Source organism: Pituophis catenifer, unplaced genomic scaffold (genome assembly GCF_029215685.1).
Source record: "Pituophis catenifer annectens isolate HBS135680 unplaced genomic scaffold, rPitCat1.0.hap2 SCAF_1, whole genome shotgun sequence".
Lineage (NCBI taxonomy): Eukaryota > Metazoa > Chordata > Lepidosauria > Squamata > Colubridae > Pituophis > Pituophis catenifer.
In genome coordinates this window covers 122,111,751-122,137,544 of record NW_027256881.1, presented here as the reverse complement: position 1 = coordinate 122,137,544, position 25,794 = coordinate 122,111,751, and the positions used below count along the sequence as shown (strand labels likewise).

The following is a 25,794-nucleotide window of genomic DNA, read 5'->3' as shown; positions in this document are numbered from 1 at the left end:
TTGGCTTAATTATTTCAAAAGGATAAATGTCATTATTTGAGCATTATTATCTAGGGTAGAAATACTTATCAGCAGGTCAAATGTTATCTTCTCCTTCAAGTTAGACTATCTTCAATATATCATTGAATACTACAGTGCTAAAGACGCTAGCATTAAGGATTTCTTCCCTTCATGAAAATCTAGCATTTTCTGCAGTTTATTCAAATTCTTTAAGTCAGATTTAAATTTCCATATTCATTCATTCATTCATTCATTCATTCATTCATTCATTCATTCATTCATTCATCCATCCATCCATCCATCCATCCATCCATCCATCCATCAATTTTACATGTTGCCTACCTCACTATCCAAAGAGACTCTGGATAATAATCTGTTTTTGTGTATTATTAACATTAATAGATTATCACAAACATGATAATGAATCAACCAATGCTATTCATAAAATGAAATTGTTTAAAGTGAAGCAAAATAAGTCTACAGAGCAATTTAATAACCAAATAATATTGACTGTCCAAAATAATGCAGATGTCTAAGGCAATCTTTAAATAAACAAGGCTTCCTAGCTGTACAATTGATTATTCATTAAAATGATAGATTTGCAATACTGGTGCAAACAGCTTTTTTTTTTTTTTTTTTTTTTTTTTTTTTTTACAAATATTCATTTTCTTCTACTCAGGTTTAAAGCTATTTTATTTGCAGGCAGAACATGTTCACTTTTTGAGTGTTTTATTTTATTTCTATAACAGGGGAGATGGCAACTCCTGAGTTTTCTGCCATCCAGATCTCATGATTTAACTCTCTTTTTCCCTTAGGAGTCCCAAAGTCTCATCATATTTTTAGGTGAGAAAACTCCAAATGCAGGAAACACCTATGCCAAAACATCACAAATATACTACTTCGTATATTGTCTATTTTGCATAATAACTTTATGGAAAAACAAATTAGACTTTTCTAATTGAAAAGAAAAGAAGACTAGCTAGTTTCAAAATCCTCAATTATTTTTGTTTCCAAGAATGGTCCTGTGTTATTTTGATGAAAAGCAGCTTAAGAAGCTAAAAGCACCATAATAATTTGCCATCCAGCAGGTCCATGTTTTAGAACTCACCATGGCCCACCATGTTGTCAATGAGGAAGCCTTTCCGTAATATGCATTTGTAATTATGTGTGCTACTTAGCTTCCACATTCCTAGTGTGCCCATCAGGGCCAAAAGGTGAGGTTTTCCTATGCCCAATTTGTAATTTTTTTTTACATACAACCTTAAAATTCAGAGAAAGAAGGATGGTTTCATGTTTATTAAACTACCTCTGCAGGGATACTTTGCTTGAGAAGTCCTTTGACAGAGCATGAAAGATACTATAATGTGGTCATGTCCTCTTAAACTATTTGTTTAATTAACTTGAGAGGTTGCAGCAATTATTTTTGTTATCTCTGGCAGCTGAACTAAAAGAACTTAAATGTAGGAGGGTTTTTTCAAACACACAGAAAGGCACTATAATGAGAAAGAAATATTCCACAATATTTAGGTAGGAAAACAAAGGAAAAAGATCAAAATAAATTAAGGAACCTATGTGCATGCTTTGATTTGATAAGGGCTGTAGCTTGTATCTGAAGAAGCAAGATTCATATCTGTTCAATAATAACTTAAGTGTATTGACTATGTGTAAGTATAGCTTACACACAGCTAACAATGGATAAAATGAATATCAAGGGATGTAATATTAGAAATCTGTTTTGTAATAGTGTCTTCACTTCTACACTTCTGAGGTAGTAAGAACACAGTTCTGCCAGTATTAGGGTGGTGTCAAAATCAGTATGTTACAATAGATGTTTGGACTGGAGTTTTTAATTAATCCCAACATTCCTGGGCTGCACAGGGAACGTAGATTTGTGTTGATTGAGAAAGCAGCACTGGTAGTCTATAAACAATTTAACAGTGAAAAATAAAATAAGCTGCACATTTGCAATGCTACTTTTGGATGTCTATTCAAATCCCCAGCACCATCCTTATTTCCACATTATATTTATAATTCTTCAAAGGAATGCATAAAGCTATCTTATTTCCTGTCAAATTCCCATACCATGTCTCTTTGTATGGTATATTCAGACTGATCTCAGCTTCTAAGTGTCTCAGCCAGGGAATCTTTCTCATTATCTATTGCCTAATCCTTTTCACCCAAGAAACAAGGAAGGCATAAGGAATATTCTTCATAGAAGGCATATATTTCATCTCTAATCTTTCCTAGAGAAATGAGAGCAGTTCCTACCCTATGGGAAGAGCCCCCCCCCAGCCCAAAATTCAGATGGCCCCAACCTGGTGGTGTTTTATAGGGCCTTGAAGACTTGGCTCTTCTCCCAGGCCTTTGGCAAGGGTGAATGAAGCCCCCTTGGATTGTGTGTGTGTGTTTGTTTTGTTGTTATTGTTCCTATCTGGTTCTTGTCGTCTTTGCCATCTTTTGTTCTTCATTTTTGTTCCTTGTTGTATGTTTTAGTGTTTTTATTTGTGAACCACCAAGAATCATTGAGACTTAGATGGCATTCAAATCAAATAGATATAGATGATAGATACTGTAGAAGATAGACAGATATAATTTTCTAGAGATAACTGTGTATGACCTTTACATTTGATTTTTCTTATGTTTTCATCAGTAAGAAGGCAAGCATGTAATATGTTCAGTCATCATTCACTTAAGTACAGGAAAGTATTACCTTAGTGTGATCAGTACAAGGACATCCCTGTTAATGGAGTGATTGGCAGTCACTGTCAAAATGTTTGGAGAAGGGCCACAGCCAAATCGAGCAGTTGGCTTCCCATTCATGAGGTAAAGATGAAGGAAATGGTCTTCTGAAAATTCATTATTAGCTTTAAAAAGAATGAAATTATTTAGTTATATGACACTTACACAGAGATAAAGAAGTTCAATTCTTGCTCAGTTTTACACTCCATTTTGATTTTCTCCAATTGACTCATATTATTTTTTTCCCTTGCTCTCTCTCTCTCTTTTTTTTTTTTTGGGGGGGGAGAGGGAAGTGGAAAAAATGTGTTTTCCCCACTATCTACAGTATAGAAACAGCCTCCTTCAAATAACACAGAACATGAGATACTTCAGTATCATTTTTTATTTTTATGTATCTTCCTTGTTCACCAATTTCTTTCCATTACAGTTCCAACCCAATTGTGAGGATTTTTGTGGCTTTCTTTATTCCAGAAACCAATCTGATACATAACAATTCTTTGTTCAGAATAAAAAGTAGCTTTTTAAAAAAGTATTTTCATAACTCTACAAACCTGTTATACTTTTCTATTGACAAAGTCTCTAGAAGTACGGGGGGAGGGAAGCAGTTTTAAATACATTTTCATGAACATGGAAAAACATAAATCAATATTAGGAATATTTGAAAAAACCCTACAATCTTCATCACTTTCTTCAAGTTTTTTATTTTTTATTTATTTTTTAACAAACATATCAATGTGTGAACAGTGTGGAAGCTGGGTATCATGCATTCTAATACAAATAAAACTAGTCAAATTAATCATAGTTATTACATTCAATCAGCTTATATATTTCTAATAATAATAATACACATTTATATTAAGTTAGTCTATCATTATTCAATTGTTCCATATTTTCTCTTGTTATTGCTTTTATTTTATTATATAAAAGTGTATACACTAATATTCCCCCTTTCTTATTTCTATCTCTTATTCTAACTTTTAATCATATCACCCTTTATTAAAAAATGTTTTCTTTCTATCCTACCTAACTTCTAGTCATGTCACCTACCTAAAAAAAGAAAAGAAAGAGAGAGAAAAAGAAAAGTAAATCAGAACAACAAAAAAAAGATATCTATCCATTGTCTCTTGCCCGCTTCAATACTTTAATTGCTATGCTTTTTTTTTAACTTGCCTCCCATATTCCTCTCTTGAATCTTTATCTCCATCTATATCTACTTCTTGGCTGTTCAATCTAGATATTTCTCCCACCTCTACCCTCTTCCACTGCCTAGTTTCCAAAATTTCTGCCCAAGCCCCTATCTCACTTTCAAAAATATCTTCCAGTATCTCCAATTCTCTTTTCAATTCACTTAATATATTTTCCCCCTGATTTAATTCATCAGTCACTATTATTTTCATTGTTATCTCCTCCTTGTCATTTTCTTTTATTCTCTGGTTCTATGGTTCAATCTTTTCCTCCATTTCTTCTGTTGGCTCCTGGGCGTCATCATCATCAATTTCTGAAAGTTCAAATTATATTTTTCCAGTGAGTGTTCCATGATGGTCATCGGTATATAGTATTCTCTTTGGACCTTTCTGCTTTCAAAACAAACTGATGATTTTGCACATAGAGCCACTGGTACCAGTACTGGTATCAGTTGAATGTGATCATTACTAATACGATGACGTTATGTTAGTACTACTGTTGAGTTTCTTTCTTCAATGGAGAATTGTTTCCAATATCCCACTGGCAGTTGAGAAAATTTAAGAAACTTAAGCAATGGAAAATTATTATTTTTTATTGGTGAAGAGCTACCTGGACCTATTGTATTTTATCTCTAGGCACCAAACCACAAAATACTCAATTGGCTTGTGAAGTCTTCTGAAATGATGGGAGTCTTTAGTTTCTTTGCTTATCCCCAGAACAATGGGAAAGCAGAATCACTTTTCTATGTGGCCAAGAGAATGTTGGAAAAAGCCAAGAAAGGTGGGTACCATCCCGGACCATCAGAACATCTCTTCACAGGTTTTGGTTCAAGGACCAATTGCATTGAAAGACTTAGTTGTCCATTAGAGATAACTTATTACCATCTGAAGGCAACAATAGAGAGGCTGCACTCATGACAGAGAACAAGCTACAAGATCTGTGTTATAATTGATCAGCTAAGGATCTGGCAGAAGTTTCTGAACGGACACAACCCACCAATGGAAGAGAACAAAGTTTGATGTCAGTTATCTACATGATTTTGTGAGATGGCCATTCCAAAGGGAGATGTTCTTAAGCAATAGAGAAGGAAGAATAACAAAAATGAAATATTGAGAGCACCTTGGCATGAGCCAACTGAAACATGGACTTATCACTGATGGTAAATTTAAGCATTTGAGATCATCTCAGAAACAGCACATTAGAAATGTTGGAATTAGTCCTGCAATTATGTACCAGTGTTTCATGTGTTATAGTCAAAAAGTAAAAATAAAAATGATTTTGTTCTTTCGTTTGCCATCCAGCTGGACTATATTTGCATATATAAAAAGCAAGCAAAAGATATGCAATTGAAACTGCCACAATACTCCAGTTCTCGATCCAACAATGCACTTTTTTTCTCTTTCAAATATCAACATTTGTGAAAGCAAAAAAGCTTTTTCTTATCAATAATTTATTACAGGAATGTGTATAATATGCCACCTGGAATGTGGTCAAATGTATATTCAAACTTTGATCATGCATACTGTGGTAAAGTCTTAGTTCTTTTTTTCCCCACAGAAAACACAGAAGTCCACTTCTATACCCATAGCAAAAATCTCCAAATTAGTGTTTGTTTATGGCAGAGTAGTTATGTATTTTTACATGTATATCTGACAATATTTTTTTCAAATCTTTCTCTCATACCTCAAGAAACTTTGTTGTATAGGAAGCAGAATTCAAAAATTGTTTAGTAATAAGGGAAGCTCTCTTTTTTTTAAAAAAAAATCTCAGCAAGTATACATAATGGCTGTTCTAGCGGCAGACCTTGACTTATGACTACAATTGAGTCCTGAATTTTGGTTGTAAGTAGCTGCCTTTTTTATATGAGTTACCATATGACCTGACACAATTTTACAATATTTTTACAATGGTCATTAAATGAGTGAATCACATGGTCATATATCAGCATATCCAGTGGGCGTTTTCTGCTGTTTTCTGCTGGAAAATGACAAAAGGTCACAATTCATGGTCCTATGACCCTGGGACACACTGAAGCAGTTGTAAATTCAATCTGGTTGCCAGAATGTGACTACTTGACTATGGGAGAAAAGAGTGAGGCAGACATAACTTCAATGGTGAGATGTAAGTACTTTTTTTGAAGTCTTGACTAACCTTGAATGGTTGTTCAGTGACTGGTCATTAAGCAAGGATGCCTCTTTGATTCTTAAGGAAGAAAATAATTCAGAAGGTGAGAAGAGATATATTATCTGATTAGTAGCTATTGAGTCTATTTTTCTTCCTTCATTTAAAAAAAATCATCCAATTAGCCTGAAATACCTCAAGAACTCCTCCCTCTCCTCCTCCCTCTTCTTCTTTATGACAATGACCATCGGACCACACAATTCTGTTTATTGTTGTATCCTAGTCTTCTTGTTGGCTTTTAATGCATTTTTGCCAGTCTCCTCTCTACCTATCCATTTGTGATTATTGTTACTACTTGTTTTCTCAAGCTATTTTTTTTTCTCCCAAGCACCTTTAATATTGGGCATCCTGTTCCACAGTTTTCTAATAATTTGGAAATCTTCCAGCCCTCAGTTGGCTCTGTGGAAATATTTAATCAACGCCAAACAGGTAATCTTCTGTGCCCATACCCAATCCTTGCAGTTTTCCTATGACTTCAGTTTAGTTATTGAGTCCTTACCACCACGAGGTATACTGACTGTTAGATTGCAATCCAATGAGAGTAATCACCGCTGAACACCCTAACCCTAACCCACACCAAAATTCTCATGATTGGCTGCACATAGGCAAATGTTCTGCGAATGGTTCACCTAGGAGAAAGTGCTCCTCAAGGGAAGGACCAACCTAGAACTAAGGAGGAATTTCCTGACAGTGAGAACAATTAATCAGTGAAACAGTGACTTGCTTCCAGAAATTGTGGGTGCTCCATCACTGGAGGTGAGACTAGACAGCCACTTGTCTGAAATGGCATACGGTCATCTGCTTGGATGAGAAGACCTTCAAGGTTCCTTCCAATTCTTGTTGTTCTGTTCTGTTATTCTGCTTGCTGAAAAGTTTGAAATCACCTTTATGCAATTTTGAACATCTGGAGCATATTGTTTACAAAATCACCATCTGGTTTTGTTCTGCTTTTTAGCTCTCTGCTGGGCTGCTGATGAAAATTGTCCCAGAAGTTTAAATGCAGGATCCTGCAGAGCTTAGTGCTGTTTTGGATCTGTCTATGGAAAATAATCGTGTTTGGGAAGACTGTAGTGTAACAGTTCCCTAGAGAATAACTGGATATCAATTAGCTGGCAAGTTATGGCTGTGATACATGGCACAGTGAATGAACCCGCAAAGCTCATCACAGCATATACAGGTAAGGCTCTGCCAGAACTGTTTTAAGACTCTGATAGGTACAGGAACAAATGGTCCATTCTTTTTTTTTCTTTCCAATGAATTTGATGTCAATATAATATATTGTCTATACCTTTGTTGTCTATAGAAATCTATGATCCAGTAAAATAGGAGCTGTGTGGGAAAGTGTTGTGGTCCACCAACAGCCTGAGGAGCTGGCAGCGTAGTTGGACAGTGAGGAGGCTGGAGAGGAACATAGGCCAGTCCTGAAGTCTGGGGAAGGCTCGGACGAGGGCTCTGCCTTGGAGGAAGAGATGGGGCCAGGGCCATCTGGGAGTGATGTGCGGACTCCAGAGCCTCCAGAGTTGGACAGCAGAGAGGCAGAGGAACAGGAGGAGTCTGTTCCTAGTGTGCGCATGCGCAGAGCTACCAAAAGGCATGAACAGTTAAAATAAAAGGGATGACTCAGGAGTAAGGCCTGGAGATGATTGGCCCCTCTCATAAGGCTTAAAAGAGGAGCAAAGGCATGTGGGCACTTTGCAGGAAAGCAACATTGTTAATTCTGTTCCCAGTTGGCATCTGTTTGATTCTAGACTCCGTGTGACTTTGCCAAGTAGGCCTAATTGGGACTCAGCTGTGAACAAACGTAATTCACGGCTGTTGCAGTAAAAGAGGTTTTTTGTACTACTCGTGTGTTTTAATGACTCAGTAAGCCTAGGGCACAACAGAAAGTAAAAACACTGAAATTATTCTTGGAGTTATAACTTCACTGACTGGTTTCAGTGAGGTGAGTGAAAATGAGCCATATTTTGGGTGGGGTTCTCTTCCTATATAGGGACTCCCAAAGACCTTTTCAGCCATGAACCCACCTGCCAACTGAGAATTATTCTTTGATCTTTTTTAAAAAAATTATCAGAGAGTTCTATTGTAGAGTACCAGAGTTCAAAGGGAGCATTGAGACTGAAAGGAATGAATTGAAACTAAAACATTCCAGAGAAATAGTCATCTTGTCTCTGCTTGACCAAATGCAATGAGGGGGACCTCACCCCGTCTCTGGGTGCTCAATTTTACTGTTGAACTGGTCTTAATGATATGAAGTTTCTTTGAACATTAAATCAGAATCTGCCTTCCTGTATCATGACACTACCATTATGGATTTTGCAGTCTGGAAACCAGGAGGACAGGCCTTGATTTTCTGGTGTGTGATATTTGTTCAGGTATTTGAAGATTGCTACCATCTTCTCCTTCTGTCAATATCAATATATTTTATCTGGCTTTACAGGACATAATTTAAAATCCTTCCTGTGATCATCTTCAGGGAATGTCAGCAATTTATGTGACTTGTTAACTTCCTTCGGTATCCATGAAGATGTGGTCCTTTGCGTAGCCAATTAAATTCCAACATAACTTTTTCTGACTTTTTCTGCGATTTTATAACACTTTTGCCTTGCCATTTTTGTCCTTTAAACTGAGAGACCTGTTGGTATCCGCAGAGGGTCAAAACACAGAAGATGATAGCTTTGTAAGGGACAGAGTTTCTATTAGTAGATCATGACACAGATGTTGTCATTCTGACAAAATATCTGGTGGCTGAGATCTACATGACTTCTTTGCTTCTTAATAGCTTGGCCAGTTGACTTAAAGGTAAAGTTTACCCTCACACATATGCGCTAGTTGTTCCCGACTCTAGGGGGCGGTGCTCATTTCCGTTTCAAAGCTGAAGAGCCAGCGCTGTCCGAAGATGTCTCTGTGGTCATGTGGCCGGCATGACTAAATGCCAAAGGTGCATGGAAAGCTGTTACCTTCCCACCAAAGGTGGTCCCTATTTTTCTATTTGCATTTTTTACATGCTTTCAAACTGCTAGGTTGGCAGAAGCTGGGACAAGTAATGGAAGCTCACCCCGTTACGTGGCAGTAGGGATTCAAACTGCTGAACTGCCGACCTTTCGATCAACAAGCTCAGCATCTTAGTCACTGAGCCACCGTGTCCCTGCTAGTTGATTTACAGGTTGTTAACCTTGATATGCAGATCTAAGTGTCCTATAATATGGGACAGGTATCCCATTATTCAAGTATACCCTTTGTTTTATTTATTAAAATAAAACTTCTCTCTTTACTCAAATCCACACACTTCAAAATCACTAAAGGCCTGAAGACTCTGATTCAAAAAATAAACTGGAACCATTTATTTAAAGACTTAATCATGGGGAAGTGGGGTGGTCCTGTTCTACTCCAGTCATCTTTCAGGAGGAGAGGACATCTCCCATTCATAAACAGGGACTGAAGCAGTGGTGGGTTGCCCCCGATTCAGACCGGTTCGCAAGAACCAATAGTAAAACCGGCAGGAGGCCCCCCCCACCACCCCGGATGTCATCATCAGTTATCTGCACATGCACAGAAGCTTCTGCGCATGTGCAGAAGCAAGGTGTGCACACGAGCGAAGTGAGCGCGTGCATGTGATCCCGTTGCGAACTGGTAATAAAAGTAAATAGGACCCACCCTGGACTGAAGCTTAATTTTTTCCCTAGAACTACATTTTCCTCCAGACCTCTATCTCCAGGTGAGAGAGTGGAAATGCTAGGAAAGGATAGGGCAGGTTTGCCTTTCTGAGACTCACTATATAAATAAAATAGCTATACTCACCGTAAAGGAGAGTGCCATTTAAAGCAGTTGTTTTCACAGTCAAGTAGATTGTCACCTTGTTCCGTTCTTGCCCTGATGCAAATCTATCCTCCAACAGGGAGGATAGTGAAGGTAGTTCTAAATAGGAGTTTCCACTGAATGATGGGAAGAATAACGTTGTATCTGGAGCAAACAAAAGTACATGACTCTCAGTGAAAAATTAGGCTGAGTTGCTTTTTTTACCCTAGGAAAGTAAGACTCCATACTATCAGTATCCTGCAAGGAATACCGATGGCAAGAGAGAGATTTGTCACACAAGGAATTTCCAGTGATGGGATTCAAATAATTTAACAACCGGTTCGCCCAGGGTCAGGTTGGCTGTCGTGGGAGGAATGGCCCATCCCTGTCCTCTATCTCTGCCACACATGCAGGACAGCCAACCTGACCCTGGGCAAACCGGTTGTTTAATTACCCCTCCCCCCATCAAAGTGGATCCTGGGCGCTGAGCTGTGCTGCAATGGAGAAACAGGCAACGGAACGGCTGGCACGAGGGAAGGAGGAGGGAAAGTCCTTTCTCACTTCCTCGCACCAGCTGCTCCATTGCCTGTTTCTCCATTGCAGTGCAGCACAGCGCCCAGGATACACTTTGATAGTGGATGTAATTTAACAACCTATTCACCTGATCCGGTGCAAACCAGCTGAATCCCACCACTCACCATTCCTGTTCCCTTAGTATACTTTGTTTGCTTTAGAAGAAGAATGATTTTGATGAGAGCCGTATGGTTTTCTTCTGGGAATCCTGGATATGATAATAATTATTCATTGACTTGTAAGCACCATCCCTTAATTTTACATAAAAACACAGAAGAATATGAGGAAGCTCTTCTTTTCTCTGCAAAGAACTAAATAAGAGTGGGAGTCTTCATAAGCAAAGAAGCTTAAAAAGAACAGACTCCTGAGATCTTTGGAAGCGTGTAATGAGAACTTCTACAGAGTCATTCCTCAGTACTACTAGCACCCTTTCTCTAATCTACTGCTTTCAGTAGCCAACAAGAATTTCTTTTGGTATTTTACCTGCAACAATGCTGAGCCAATTATGTAGGACTCCTGCATTTTAGGAGATTTTCTTGTCAGGACACACACTTTCAAGCTGGCTTTTTTGAAAGGATATTCCATGACTCGTTGGCTTTGGTTCCTGATTTTTCCAGAGCCTTCCCTTCTCTCAGTCACTGCCAATGTCCCAAAACAGCACCCACACAAGCGCTGGTCTTTCCAATATCTTCAATTCCCCCCTCAACTACCTATTCTATTCAACTGTTCCTTCTAGTGATGGTCTCAGCAGGAACTAAACAATGTTCCCAGAATGAGATCTCCCATGGGACTACCCTTTCTTCAGCTTATCACCTTTCCTGATTTTCTCCACTATTAATGTTCTTGGCCTTCCACAAATTCTGGAATAAAACAGCCCAGTTTTTTCTTTGCACTGTCCAAAAGCCAAAGTCTTTTGGTTTAGCTACAGATAACTCTAGATCACTGTTCTATGCACAGAACATCTTGCCCATCTCTACACAATCATAACATTTTCTTGGCAGCAATACAGAAATTGTTTGTGCCAAAATGTTTTTTTTTCCTTTTAACTTTCCAATCTAATCTACAGTTTTGGAATTCCTAGGAAGATTCCGACCCAGATACTAAACAGGTCTGAGCCTGCTTCAGAATGGAGCAATGGACTTAAGCACTGCAATGCTTAATATGGTTTGATCAGGAAACAGCAGTTTGGAATGAAAGCTGGAAAACTTCATTGCCAGATACATTTGCAATAGTCTGGGAATGGGAGCAAGATGACATCATCTGTTCCTGCTCCCAGGAAGCAATGGGTGACCTCTACTGGTGATGAACTAAGCAGAAAGTTGGACTCTGCACTAACTAATAAATGCAGATATGCCCTTAAGGGACAGGGTAGAGAAGTCATTGCACACAGCACATTTATGGTTTTTGTTTTCTTTCTAGATTTTCTCTTTAGAAGCTTGTGTTAAATCTGGGGTAATCTTTCTTTGAACTGTTCCCAAGGTGCTTTTTCAAGAGGCAACTGGACTTTCTTCATTTTTTTTTTTTGAAAAGAAGCGTTTCGCTTCTCATCCAAGAAGCTTCTTTAACTCTGACTGAAGAATTGAAGCAGCTTCTAGGATGAAAAGCAAAAAGTCTTCAAGGAAAAACAAAGAAGGTCCAGTTGCTTCTTGAAAAAAGCACCTTTGGGCGAACCATGACCAAGATCTCTATAGCACTGGTGTCAAATTTGTTCACGTCACGTGATGTATCATGACGTATCGTGATATTTTTTGCCTTTGCGGAACTGGGGTGGTTATGGCTTTTACGTGATGAATCTGGCCCTCAGGCCAGATGGCACACATGCCATTTTGTCAGGCCTGCTCTATAGATTTCCATTGAATTCATATAGTATAATTACCAGTTGCCTCTACAAGTATCTTAGATATTAGTAGCTTTCTGATTTGAAACAAATCAGATGATGACTTGGTTGTTTAATTGCTGTAAAAATAATTTAGAAATGATGTAGTGGATCTTGGTTTGTTCTAGCAAGGGACCCAAAGGATTAGATACAAACAACCTCCAATCAAATAACCTTTTATTAGCTAAAAAAAAGTTTTGTAAACAAATTCTAAGCCCGGCTGGAATTAAAATCTTCTAAACTACAGTGAATGTAATTGTTGAAAACAGAATATTAGATAAGGACAAACATTATCTGTAAATGAAACCAAGTTAATAAATCAGCATGCATGTCAGGATATTCTAGGATGAGAAAATCACCAGTCAGCGTTTTAAAAGACAATATAGAGCCATGTTTCTTTATAATATGTAAAAAATGAAAAGCTTAACCACATCAGGCAAAAGCACACATTAAATCAATGAGAACTGGATATATGGCGCTGTGCATAGTTATAAATACTGTGATTGTCCCAATGTTGGTATCTGCCTTTGTGAGACAAATCCAAACATTATTGCTGAATAAACATTTCTCTTTATCCGCTAACCTCATCTACTCTCAGAGTGCAGAGTTGTTATTTCACAATTGTGCATTATTGGCTTTGCTTCTAACGGCATTTGCATTCAAAGTGGCTGCCAGAAATGTACAATTACTATTTCAACAGGATGCATGCTAGTGCAAGTAAAATATAATAATTGCCCAATTTTAGAAAATGACAACATTCAGGTTTTGAACTCGGTGGGCTCTGAGTCAGGGCGAAGACCTTGAATTGCTAAGGGAGTCTCCTCCTCATCCGCACCAGCATTTCTCTTCATAGGTCATAGGCCTGATTTAAGGATGGTGACAGACTCAGTCAGGATACAGATAAATCTGGTGGGACAACTATTTTTATTGACAAAATAGGCTATTTGCAAGATATTCGGTGGCTTGATTTTTTTTACAGTTGCTGGTGAGATATTATTTACAGAGTCTCTGTTAGCCTTACAGGAAGCACAATCATGAAGTTTAACTCCATCTTTATTGAAGAGGTATGTTGACAGAATCCTGCAAGACTAAAAGTATTTCTTCCCTCCTTTCCTTTTACTCTCTGTGTAAATTTATGCAAGATCCGCTCTAAGATGCTTCCCATGCCTTCTCTCCTGTGGACTGAGACTTCTTTTATATGCTGGTTGTCCTGTCTGCAGTTGTTCCTCCTGTCCCCCATGGTCACTCCCACATGCCATTACAGCCTCCAAGTTTTTAAAAAAATCCATTTATTTTTTAACGTTTAAGGTTTTTTTTTTGTATATCACAGCCCTGCAGCAGTTTTACATTCAATTGTCATGTTTCTGTCCCTTCCCAAAACTTACATCCCTGTCTTGCTTATCTCTAATTTTAATCTCTTTGCTCTTTCTAGGCAACTTTGGGCCACCTGCTCCCACTCTCCTCTCTGCCTGTTATCAGTTAAGGCTCTTCAGCAGCTTCCTTATACACTAAGCAAGAAAAGGGGTGGGTGAGTGGATGAGCCAAGCCAAAAAGGCAGACAGAAATTTGATTCCTGAATTTCTTCTCTTATCTTCTGTGCAACTTCTGGCCATCCGTCTGAGGCTGAAGTCCATTGGAGAATTTCTGGAATTCTTCTGGAACTTCGGGAGCTCCACTGCAGAACTTCAGAACTTTTTCTGAAGCCTTAGATACGTTGAACCCAGTGGTAAAATCCTCCATGGATTGTCACCAGTTCGCTGCCTGCATATGCGCGGTGCGCACCAAATGCGTGCTATGTGCACACATGCGCAGTGCATGCCCAAAGCTTGCTGCACATGCACATGCACAGTGTGTGCCAAAAGCACGCTGTGTGCACATACACAGTATGCTCGAAAAACACACTGCACAAACATGCGTAGTGCGCTCCAAACATGTGCTTCGCGTGGAAACAGAAGACTTAACAAGGTAAGTAGAACAGTGGGGGGGGGGAACAGCTGTGCCGCACAATTTAGATTCACTAGAAAGTAGGATTTCCAGCTTTCTAGCGAATATAAATCGCGCGGCACAGCTGATTGTCGGAAATACCGGTTCAGACGAACCGTTAGCTTTTTTTCACTACCAGTTCACCTGAATTGGTAGCTTTTATTACTACTGGTTCGCCTGAATTGGTGCGAACCAGTAGCATTTCAGCATTGGTTGAACCACACCTTCACATCTTCTCTTCAGTTTCTTCTTTCTCTAAGTCATTCAGCTTCACATTCTTGGCTGAATTGCAGTTTCCTTTAATCTCATGAATGCAGCTCCACCAACACAGAGTCCTATATTCCACACTATTTGGTCAAATACCAAAAAGCTTCTAAAACCACTTTCACATTCTATAAAGGTAAAGTGTGGATGTGCTAAACGTATGTAGAAGATGGTCAATGTCACCGGAATGATCACAACTGGTTTTTTTAATGGCCTTGAATAGTTAAAATAGCCATGGATTTCAGTGGGATGAAGGCAGTGGTGGGATTCAGCCAGTTCTCACCACTTTGGGAGAACCGGTTGTTAACTTTCTGAGCAGTTTGGCAAACTGGTTGTTGGAAGAAATCATTAGGGCAGAGAGCCAGTTGTTAAATTACTTGAATCCCACCACTGGATGAAGATACAATGCTTTTGTGTGTGTCATGGATTGGCAGCACAAAGTCACAATATGTAGAAACATGGAAAATTTATGTGTAGTTATTTTAGATAGATCTATCTAATTTGTTTTTTTCCCCCAAAAATTATTGTGTAGTGATAGAAAATAAAACCAGGAGTTCTTCCCATTATCTGGTCACTTCATGTGTCCCAGGGAACAGCCAGGGAGAATGGTACGCCCTCTTTCTGGGTTCACAATGGTTTTAGGAGAGGAAAGAGAAACTTTAGGGAGAAAGAAGAAAAAGAAATGGGATGCTCTTTCTGTTTTAAAATTTTCTTGTTTGAGATTTTGGGTTGAGGTTACTTAAATAATTGAAAGAATTAGTTGCACAACATTGGTTTTAATAAAAACGTATAGATGCGGAACCTTAACCCAAATATATTTAAACTCAGCACTGTACTCAGCTTCTGTATCCATACTATTATGATTAATAACTTGTGCCATCAAATAGTGCTGGGAATAAAGGACTTCTGTTTTGTCCTTTCAGTTTTAACACAGAACAAATTAAAGAAAAGCGATTGTTGGACTCCCTTGATGTTGTTTCTCTTCCCACCTAGCATCACCTGCTGGCAAGAAAAATAAGCATCAATCATTCTCCTATATATCTGGCAGGGAAAGAATGCATCACATACAGAGATGCTTAGAATGGCTAGTCTACCCTCTTGTCAAGTTTCTGACTTGCAGGATCAGTCTACTCCTGAATATGGGAGCACTCTTCCAAAAATCCATTTAATCCATGTCCTGAAATAGCCCAGCTGGCAGGTCATAGGAAAAGAGGAAGGGAGTTGGGCAAAGTTAAAGAGAACTATTTTAGTGGTTCTTTATGTGCAAGTGTTGGGTTTGTTTGTTTGTTTATTTATTTATTAGATTTTTATACCACCTTTCAGACTTCATAAGTAACTCAAAGTCGTGAATGTACATAACATTCCTCCTATTTTCCTCACAATGACAATCCTGCAAGGTGGGTTGGGCTGAGAGAAAGTGACTGACTTTCATGGCTTTGTTGTTGTTAGTTGCGAAGTCGTGTCTGACCCATTGCGACCCAATGTGACAACATTCCTCCAGGCCTTCCTGTCCTCTACCATCCTCTGGAGTCCATTTAAGCTCACGCCAACTGCTTCACTGACTCCATCCAGCCACCTCATTTCTCTGTCGTCTCCTTCTTCTTTTGCCCTCAATCATTCCCAGCATTAGGCTCTTCTCCAGTGAGTCCTTCCTTCTCAAAGTATTTGAGTTTCATCTTCAGGATCTGGCCTTCTAAAGAGCAGTCAAGGTTGATCTCCTCTAGGACTGACAGGTTTGATTGCCTTGCAATCCAAGGGACTCGCAGGAGTCTTCTCCAGCACTTTCATGGCTGAGAGACTGGAATTCATAGTCTCCTGCTTAACCAGCAGACCAAACTGTCTCTCTCTCTCCACCCCCACCTAAATAGTGAAAAAAAAGCTCATATAGGCAGGAGAAGGCTCATAATGCTTGTAGTAGGAAAGACCCAGCAATACAGATAGTCCTCGACTTACTTCCCTTCTTTTACTAACCGTTCAAAGTTACAACAGCACTGAAAAAGTGACTTTTTTTTTAAAGCTCAAATATTATTTATTCAGAAATAGGATGATCTTATTCAGTGGAATATATGTTCCAGTAATAATGCATAATCATAACAAATTGCCCATAAGAATAAAACTAATTTCAGCTCAAATTGGCATGTATCTTGCAAGTTGATGCCTTTTACAGTATAAAGCATACCTTAAAATTATTTTTTATTCAGCTTAAATAAACTTTATGAGAATACAAGGCATATTTTAATTTCAAAGATGTAATGTGATCTCAAACTGGCTGGGATTATAAACTCCCAATTTGATTTGTAGCATATTTTGGACCTTTAAAATATACTGGATTCCCAATGGCATTCCTCATTCTCCATTATGAATGCTGCTTATCCACAAAAATATCTTTCAGTCTAACACAATTCTTTCACCTTGACCTTAAAGGACAGTTTATGCAAGGTGAGTAACCTGTGGTGTAAACAAATGAGCTTGAATCCCAACCAGACCTGGGAGTTAGGAATGTAGTTCATTTGGAAGACCACTACTATTAAAATATAACAGTGGGTTACCAGCCCAAATACTTAGTAATTGAAACAATCTAGAGTAAATTATCTGTTTTCCACAGACATTTTCTTTGATCTCTATGTACCCAAGAATTGGTAGTAATCTGTAATGTTATTACAGATTAAATCATAAATAGTTCATAGCTATTATTCTTTTGTTTCTGTCTGGTCCAACTATTTTTTTTGCTTTCCCCTCAATTTTACAAATGAAATCCTCATTAATTTCTTCTGACTTGATAGCAGACCTACAACGGATTTTTTTTACACCTCTCCATATATCAAGTACACAAGCTTATTAGTAGTACACAGCACAACTTTCCCAGAGGCCTTGAAAAAATGAGGATTACATGTAGTTATTGAAATGGCGGGAAAATAAGGCCAATTCACATACTCAGTTTTTACCGTCCAACATTTCTATTCGTCCTTCTCTTTTTGACAAAGGAAACTTAATATTTTCTTCGGTAACTTCTTCATAGGTAGAGCTCTCCTCACATTCCGAATCATCTCCTGATTCTGTTGTATCACAGTCATTCAGTTCTACTAAGGCCACATTCATTTCAATTATTTTTTCCATCAAAGAATCTACATGTTCAATGTTAAACTCTTGGCTAGGTTTGCTGTTCATTTCTCTTCTCAGCTGATTATTTGCACTAGCCATCTGGGGTAGAAAATTCTGCACCTTATCCAAAATATTGCATCTGGGCAGCCTGGTTGTCTGTAAGGTTGTGTCTTTCTTTTTAGCATGTTTTGGACTGAGCAAAAGTGTTTCGCTGATAACTCCTCTGCCTCTCACGGAAAGAAGCACCCGAGATATCTCGGGACCCACACTGCCACCACTCTGCGCCATTCAGCCCGACCGATATCTGAAAAAGTGACTTATGACCATTTTTCAGACTTAAGACAGTTGCAGCATCCTTGTGGTCACGTGATCAAAACTTGGATGCTTGGCATCGGATTCATATTTATGATGGTTGCAGTGTCCATGGATCATGGGATCCTCTTTTGTGATTTTATGACAAGCAAAGCAAAGCCAGATATGCTTAACAACTGTGTTACTAATTTAACAATTGCAATGATTCACTTAACAGTTAGCACGAGCTGCACTGGCTCCCAGTGGTCTTCCGGGTGCGCTTCAAGGTGCTGGTTATCACCTTTAAAGCGCTCCATGGCATCGGGCCTAGCTATCTTCGAGACCGCCTGCTGCTACCGACGACCTCCCATCGTCCCGTGCGCTCCCACAGAGAGGGCCTCCTCAGGGTGCCATCAGCCAATCAATGTAGGCTGGTGACCCCCAGGGGGAGGGCCTTCTCTGTGGGGGCACCTACCCTCTGGAATCAGTTGCCCCCAGAGATAAGGAGAATCCAAGACCTTAGTGCCTTCCGCCGTGCCCTTAAAACCCACTTTTTCCAGCAAGCCGGGCTGGCTTAAGAAGAAATTTTAAATGTTTTAATTGGTTTGTATTTTTAATTTTGGGCCAAATTTATATATATTTTAATTGTTTTTTAATATTTGTATTTTATGTTTTTTAATTCTGGCTGTACACCGCCCTGAGTCCTCAGGGAGAAGGGCGGTATATAAATTTAAAATAAAATAAATAAAAATAAAATAAACAGTTGTGGCAAGAAAGGTCATAAAATGGGGAAAAACTCACTTAACAAATGTCTCACTAAGCAACATAAATTTGGGGCTCAATTGTGGTCGTAAGTCAAGGACTATCTGTACTCAATTTTAATGAGTAGTTGAACTTGTCAACAGAAATTAGGTGAAATGTAGATCTCTTCCTCAAATGAATTTTAGCCCATTTGCATGGTATATCTCCATGCAAACTTCGAGTGACACACCACCTTGCTGAAGCCTCCACTTCAGTGGTGCTATTCAGCCGGTTATCCGGTTTGGGCGAATTGGTAGCGGCGGCTGCGGGAGGCTCCGCCCACCCCCTCGGACGTCATCATGGCCCGTTTTTTACGCTCTGCGCATGCACAGAAGGTCCTGTGCATGTGTGGAGGTGCACACTCCCATTTGCGAACTGGTAGCAAAGGTAAGTGAATACCACCCCTAATCCACTTGTGTGGTAAATTAAACAAGAGGCAAAGTATGGGAACTGGCTGCATCAGCCTCTTTCTCTCCTGGTTTCAAATGGCCTTCTGTAGAACTCAGGTCTAGCAGTTTCTCAAAAGAATATTCAATAGGGAGCCTGGATAGCTCAACAGACAGAGCTCTGTAATTTAACACCAGCTGTCTGCAATTAAAGTAAGATCGAATCTCGCCAGGCTCAAGGTTGACTCAGCCTTCCATCCTTTCTAAGGTAGGTAAATTGAGGACCCAGTTTGTGGCGGCGATAAGCTGACTTTGTATAAATATACTAAAGTATGAAGGCTATTGCTTAATGCATTGTAAGCTGCCCTGAGTCTCTGGAGAAGGGCAGCATATAAATCAAATTAAAAAAAAAATTGCATAGGTGAGAAGACTAAGTAGGATCTAAGACTAGGGAAGATCTTCAGAAAGTGTCAGTCAGTTGTTACTTAGGCAGGTGCCTCTGTGGAGGCCAGGTGTCTGTTCTCTCCTGTGTCCCAAAACAAAATATTTATGAGGTGATCTGCAATCAGAAGGAAGGAAGGGAGCCCACCATGGGATGAAATGGCCATAATGTGGTAGTCTTGGGATGACAGCGAAGCAACAACAGGAGGACACATCATAAAAAAATGTTCATTAGTTTTTGTGCCAAGGTTAGCAGAAATGTGAGGATGAGCTCACTGAGACTTCATTTTAAAACACCCTTTCTTTTCCCCCAACTTAATCGACAAATGTTGCTTAGCCAAGCACCAATAAAAAAACCTTAAATTATTTGATAAGTAATAATCTCATAAAATAGCACATTCAGATACACACATCCAAATTACAGGGCAGCTGATAAATAGCGTATTTATATAACCACTAGAAAATTTGCTCCTTATCAAGACTATATGTTAGCTCATAAAATACACGTTCTATTTTTTGAAAAGTAAAAATAGATTGGCTTGCTCTTTTCCCTTTCTTAGACTTCAGTATATTTGAGAATGTAAAAGTGTACTCTGATTCAGGCATACTGGAGTGCTTTACGGAACACTAATGAGAAACCTTCAAAAATATTTGAAGTCAGCACTGCATCAAAATTCATAATCTACATTTTTATTGACCTTAAACACAGCGGGTAGAGCTATATCAAATTTGTTATGTGCAAAAATAAAACCGGAAAGGGGTAGAATCAATTTCTTCAGTCTATGCTTAAAAGATAATAGATTTTTTTAAAGCTTCAGGAAACAATGAAAGAGTATATTCAGTCTTGAGGAAGGGCTATCCAGATACAATATGGTGAACAGGGAAGGTCAAAACAACATTATGCCTGATTTATTTAGGGTGACAGGCTATTAAACTCCAAAGGCCAACATTTCACCTCGCAGTTGGTTGTGGTGCAGTTGGCTTTTGGGGATACATTTAAAAAAACAAACTGCTGACTACATCTAGACAAAAATACTAAAACAACCCCCCCCCACACACCAAAGAGAAAGAATATGATATTTACAACAGCTAAATGGATTAGAGTCCATTAAGGCAGTGTTTCCCAACTGCGATGACTTCTTTGGATGTGGTGACCATTCCCTGAGAATTCTGGGAGTTGAAATCCAGCCAGCTAGAAATTTCACAGGTTGGGAAATCCTGAATTAAGGAGTGTCAGCCTTACATTATGTAACATCCTAAGGCCTCAGAGGCATTGCTAGCCCTCACAGCTTTGAATATAGGCCCCAGACTTTCAAAGATTGTCACAAGAGGGACAAGTATGAAATGCATGACATGAAAGCAAACATGTTGTCAACATTTAATGTTAACTGCAATGGATTTGATATTATTTATATTTCAATTGAGTTGATGTCCAAATACTACCCAATACTTTTAGAAGGATATCCCACTGGTATTATATTTTACATTTTGACTTTCCTCAGGATGACTTCCTGAACTCCCCTTTTCTTTTATCTCCATTACAGAAAATCAGAGTTATCAGTTGTGTTGAAGAGAGTGACTGACCCAAAGACAACCAATGAGTTTTCTTGAATGAAGCTCAACCTGAATTTGGGGTTCTCTTAATCACCAAGTGATCACATATAGCTCGGATCACCATATGTTTGCTGGAAAATACATTGACCAGATAGCTTTTGACTGCTATTTAACCTCTGGATGTAGATTTGCAGCCCAGATGTGCTTGCAAATGAGCTGCATTGCTTTTTTCATTAAAAAAAACCAACCCAGTGTATTTGTAAGGAAAGGAAACACAAACTATTATATTAGGATTTGAAAACTAAAATCCTGTTGTCGAAGAAAACATTTTTACTTTCAACATTTGCTATATCATGTTAAGAATTCTAGCCCCCTGAACCATATAATAAAAAAGATTGCTCAATGTTGCAAGATATAAACAGAATTTTGTATAAGAAGGACTGCTTGTCAGTGCTAACTGATAGGATATTTCCTGTCACTAAACAGGATGTGATTTTTTTTTCTTTTTCTTTTGGAAGAAATGTTTGGATATTATTTCAGACTTTTGATTGATTGACTGATTGGTTGGTTGGTTAATTATGTTTCATAAAATTGATAAACTGTTAGTGATTACATAGATTTTTCTCCAGGAAGATCTGTACACAATCTCATCCTTTATGTCTCCCATATGTGCACCAACTGTGGCTGTAACCTCCTACCTCTTCCACATTACAGACATCTCCAGAAAGCTAAATTCTCAGATAAGAATGTATCTGAGTATGATCATTTGAGCATAGTCATCTGTGCCTCAAATGAGAATTCTGAATTGCTTTGTTCTATGTTCCAGTTGTTTGTCAGGACTCTTCTCCAACACCAAAATTTAAATAAGTCAATACTCTTCTTTAAAGTCCAACTTTTGCTTCCATAGAATATCACAGGGAAAATCACTGCCTGCATGATTCTGATCTTGGTAGGTTCAGATCTGAATGTGTTTTCCAAGGCCTTCATAGATGCTGTACTATGCTAGATGCTAGCCTCTGGCATATTTCTTGCCTGCCTGTTCCTTTACTGTTGGTAGTTAAACCTAAAAAACAGAAGCTATCCATTACTTCATGATCTTAATTGTTAATTCTAATGCTGGTTGCTATACCTCTTTGATTAGTTTGGCATTTATATTTAATCTTAGTCCTGTTATTTACTCTGCTGTCTGACTTTCATTACTGGAGCATGCAGATCATTTGCATTTTCAGCTAATATCATCAGCATAATTCAGGTTATTGATATTTCTTCCTCCTGCTTTTCAACCGTGTCCTTCTTCTTCTAAATCAACTTCCCTTAATATATAGTCTACATATAGGCTGCATAAGGGGGTAGTATGTAGCTTTGCCTTACCCCATTGCCCTTCTGGACCTAGTCTGTTTCCCCATCTACCTGCACTGTGGCTTCCTGACCTGGGTATTAGTTTCACTTGAGCCTGCATCTCTTGTTTATCTCTTTTGAAGAAAAAGAAACTCAGTATACCAGTCCAACTGGGTGTAAGTGCCACTTGTTATTAAATTGCTCACACTTCTATTGACAGATGACTTGGGACAGTCATAAAGCTATATACCTCTTCTTTAGATAGAATGCAGGCTCATTTACAACAAGTCATAGTTGTAATTCATAGATGCACAGAATGACAAAATCATAGGTTTGGAAAGTATTTTGATGAGTTGCTAATCCGGCTCATTGTCCAGGCCAGGAATTCTGACTATCCCAGACAAATGGTTGTCCAATCTTTATTTGAAAACTTCCACTGATGGAAGTCATAGTTTATAATTCAGTACTTACAATTCCAGGAGGCATGCTAAAACTCAAACTGATCACTGGTTACTGTTTCTATCAACTGTACTTGATCTTATCAACGTCAGCTTCAGTTTACCCTGTTTCCCCCAAAATAAGACATCCCCTGATAATAAGCCCAATCGGGCTTTTGAGCACATGGCAATAAGGCCAAGTGCTTATTTCAGGGTTCAAAAAAATATAAGACAGGGTCTTATTTTCAGGGAAACACGGTACTGATTCTCATTCTTTCCATTACAGTTCCAGATAATTCCACACATTATCTACCTTGATTTGGGTGGAAAGAATACATAGAACAAAGGGTTATCTGCATATCAATGTTTATCCCCCTTCCCAAGAACTGAAATATAGCCTAGACTGATTAATAGAAAATATTAATATGTGATTTGAACCAGTGGTGAAATTCAGTTGGTTCGCATTGGTTCAATAGAATCAGTAGCTAAATTTTTGTGGAGTTTGGAAAACCTGTTGAATAGCATCCATTTCAATCCCTCTGGCCTGTGGTGCCTCAGTCTGGCCCACAGGCCTGCATATAAGGTGGCAGCCCAGAGTCAAAGTACCAGCAGAATGCCAGAGGGTCGGGGAGAGTGCTGAAGTGAGTAGGTGTCTTGCCTGCAATGCCCATGCCAGCTGCCCCTTCTTGGCCAGAGCTGGAATATCGCTGCATTTAAATGCTGGTAGATGCCAGCCTTCCCTCCAGTGGGTCTGGGCAGCTGCTGTAGAGAGAGAGAGGCCCATTTCAGTGCCTGGCACCCAGATGCCATCGCTTCCCACAAGCATTTCTTTGCTTACCTGATTTCCAGCTCTGTCACATTTCTCTATCGTGTTTCTCACAATCATGTGCAGGGAAACAAAAGTTTGTGGGACTAAAAAAAAAAAATTCAATCAATCAATTCCAACTTCTTGCCAAAAAAAAAAGATCTCATGAAGTTGGAGTTGATTGATTAAACTTTTTTTTGGGTCATAAAAACTTGTTTCCCTGCACATGGTGGTGAGAAACATGACAGAGAAATGCAATCAGGTAGGCAAACAAATGCTTGGGGAAAACAAGGGCATGTGGGAGCCAGGAGCTGAAATGGGCCCATCTCTTTCCAGCTATTGCCCAGGCCCACTGGAGGAAAGGCCGACATCTACTGGCATTTAAACACGATGGCATTCCAGTGCTGGCCAGGAAGGGGCAGTCGGTATGGGCGCTGCAGGCAGGACACCGAGAGAAACATGATGGAGAAACGCGATGGAGCTAGAAATCAGGTAGGCAAAGAAATACTTGGGGGAAGCGAGGGTATCTGAGCAGTGGTGGGTAGGGCAAGCTCCGCAGTGCAGCACTGCAATGCAATGGAATGGCCAATGGAGTGGCCAGTGCGAGGGAAGGAAGCCGTTTTCCCACTTTCTTCTCCCTGCTCCTCCTCCTTCCCTCATGCCAGCTGCTCCATTTCCCATTTCTCCATTGCAGGATAGTGCCCAGGATACACTTTTATAGCAGGGAGGGGGTTAATTTAACAAGCGGTTCACCCAGGGTCAAGTTGGCCATTGCAGGAGGCTCGTCCTGCATGTACGGTGGAGCTGGAGGACGGGGATGAGCCACGCCTTCCACGACAGCCAATTTGACCTTGGGTGAACCAGTTATTAAATTATTTGAATCCCACCACTGATTTGAACTATATTTGATCAAAAACCCACATTATCTAGTATTATGCTTTAAATCATGGTCAGACAGTTATGGGGAACTCACAAGCAAGTTGTGAAAGTATTAGTCCTTTTCCATGGCTGACCACTCTTCTAAAAGAACTGGTATTCTGTGGCATGTTCTTTTTAGTTATTGAAGCTAATTGTCATTGACAAAATGTTGTTCATAAAATAGTCAAAGATACCATTGTCACATCTTGAGGTAATGCATTTCTAAAACTAAATATAGGCTATGTAAAGACATATTTTTAAAACTCTAAACTGCTGTGCTCTAGCAAGATGGTTCTGTGCTGGTTGACTTGGAAATATGCCCAGTTGTATTCAATGAGATTGATTCCCATCTTATTAGTCATAGGATTTCAGCCTTAACCCAACCTTTGTTTTAGAACTGCCACAAATACTGACTGTAAAAATCAATGATCCAAATCACAAACTAATTTCTGGTATTCTACGGTGACTTGCTTAGCTATTGATTGCAAAATACAGTCTCATCTATAAAGAGAACTTACTTGGTTCATGTAGCGCACAGATCTTGGCTATATAAATGTACTATACACACTCTTTGTCAGACTATTCAATCGAATCCAAATTAATTTAAGTGAAGATCCACTGATGTAACTTAGTACTCAGAGAAATGGGAGAATTTTAGAAAACATTCTGGAAGAGCAAGACAAGTAATTAATGCAGAGATTTGAAGGAAAATACGTGTAAACCAGTTCCCTCTTTGTGGATATCAAAAATCTCTCAAGTTACCAGTTCTTTTGGACACTCCAAGACACCCCTACTTCATTAACTTTTCATGCTTTGTATGTCTTGTCTTGTGACAGTAGCATAAAAGATCTCTCAGAAAATGGCAAGAAAAGAATTCAGAATTCTTGCTCGAAATGCATTTTATAGGTGGAATAAGGAAAAAGGAATAGTAAGAATGGAATCTAACAACGCAAGTGTCTTAAATATATGTACAAAGCAACAAAGGAAAAGTGGGGGAAGTGGGCAGTGATGACATGTGGCATACATGTTGGAGAGGGAGGGGAGACATAATAATCAAGGACAATTAAGGGAAAAAAACCCCACAGAGAGTAAATGCATAGTATGCCAGATAGCATAGAATAGTCC

The 25,794-nt window shown here is 39.0% G+C and overlaps 1 protein-coding gene and 1 pseudogene across 1 annotated transcript in view; both read right to left on the bottom strand.

The window, feature by feature from the left end:
- The window catches only part of EYS (eyes shut homolog), an 871,663-nt gene that overhangs the window by 112,075 nt on the left and 733,794 nt on the right, over positions 1–25,794 (bottom strand). The window contains exons 38-39 of the mRNA XM_070932259.1: positions 9,904–10,065; positions 2,711–2,864 (exon numbers count right to left, since the gene is read on the bottom strand). Of these exons, the coding sequence (XP_070788360.1) occupies positions 2,711–2,864; positions 9,904–10,065 (316 nt within the window). The remainder of the gene's footprint in view (positions 1–2,710; positions 2,865–9,903; positions 10,066–25,794) is intronic.
- LOC139324917 (NOP protein chaperone 1 pseudogene) lies at positions 17,531–17,986 on the bottom strand (annotated as a pseudogene).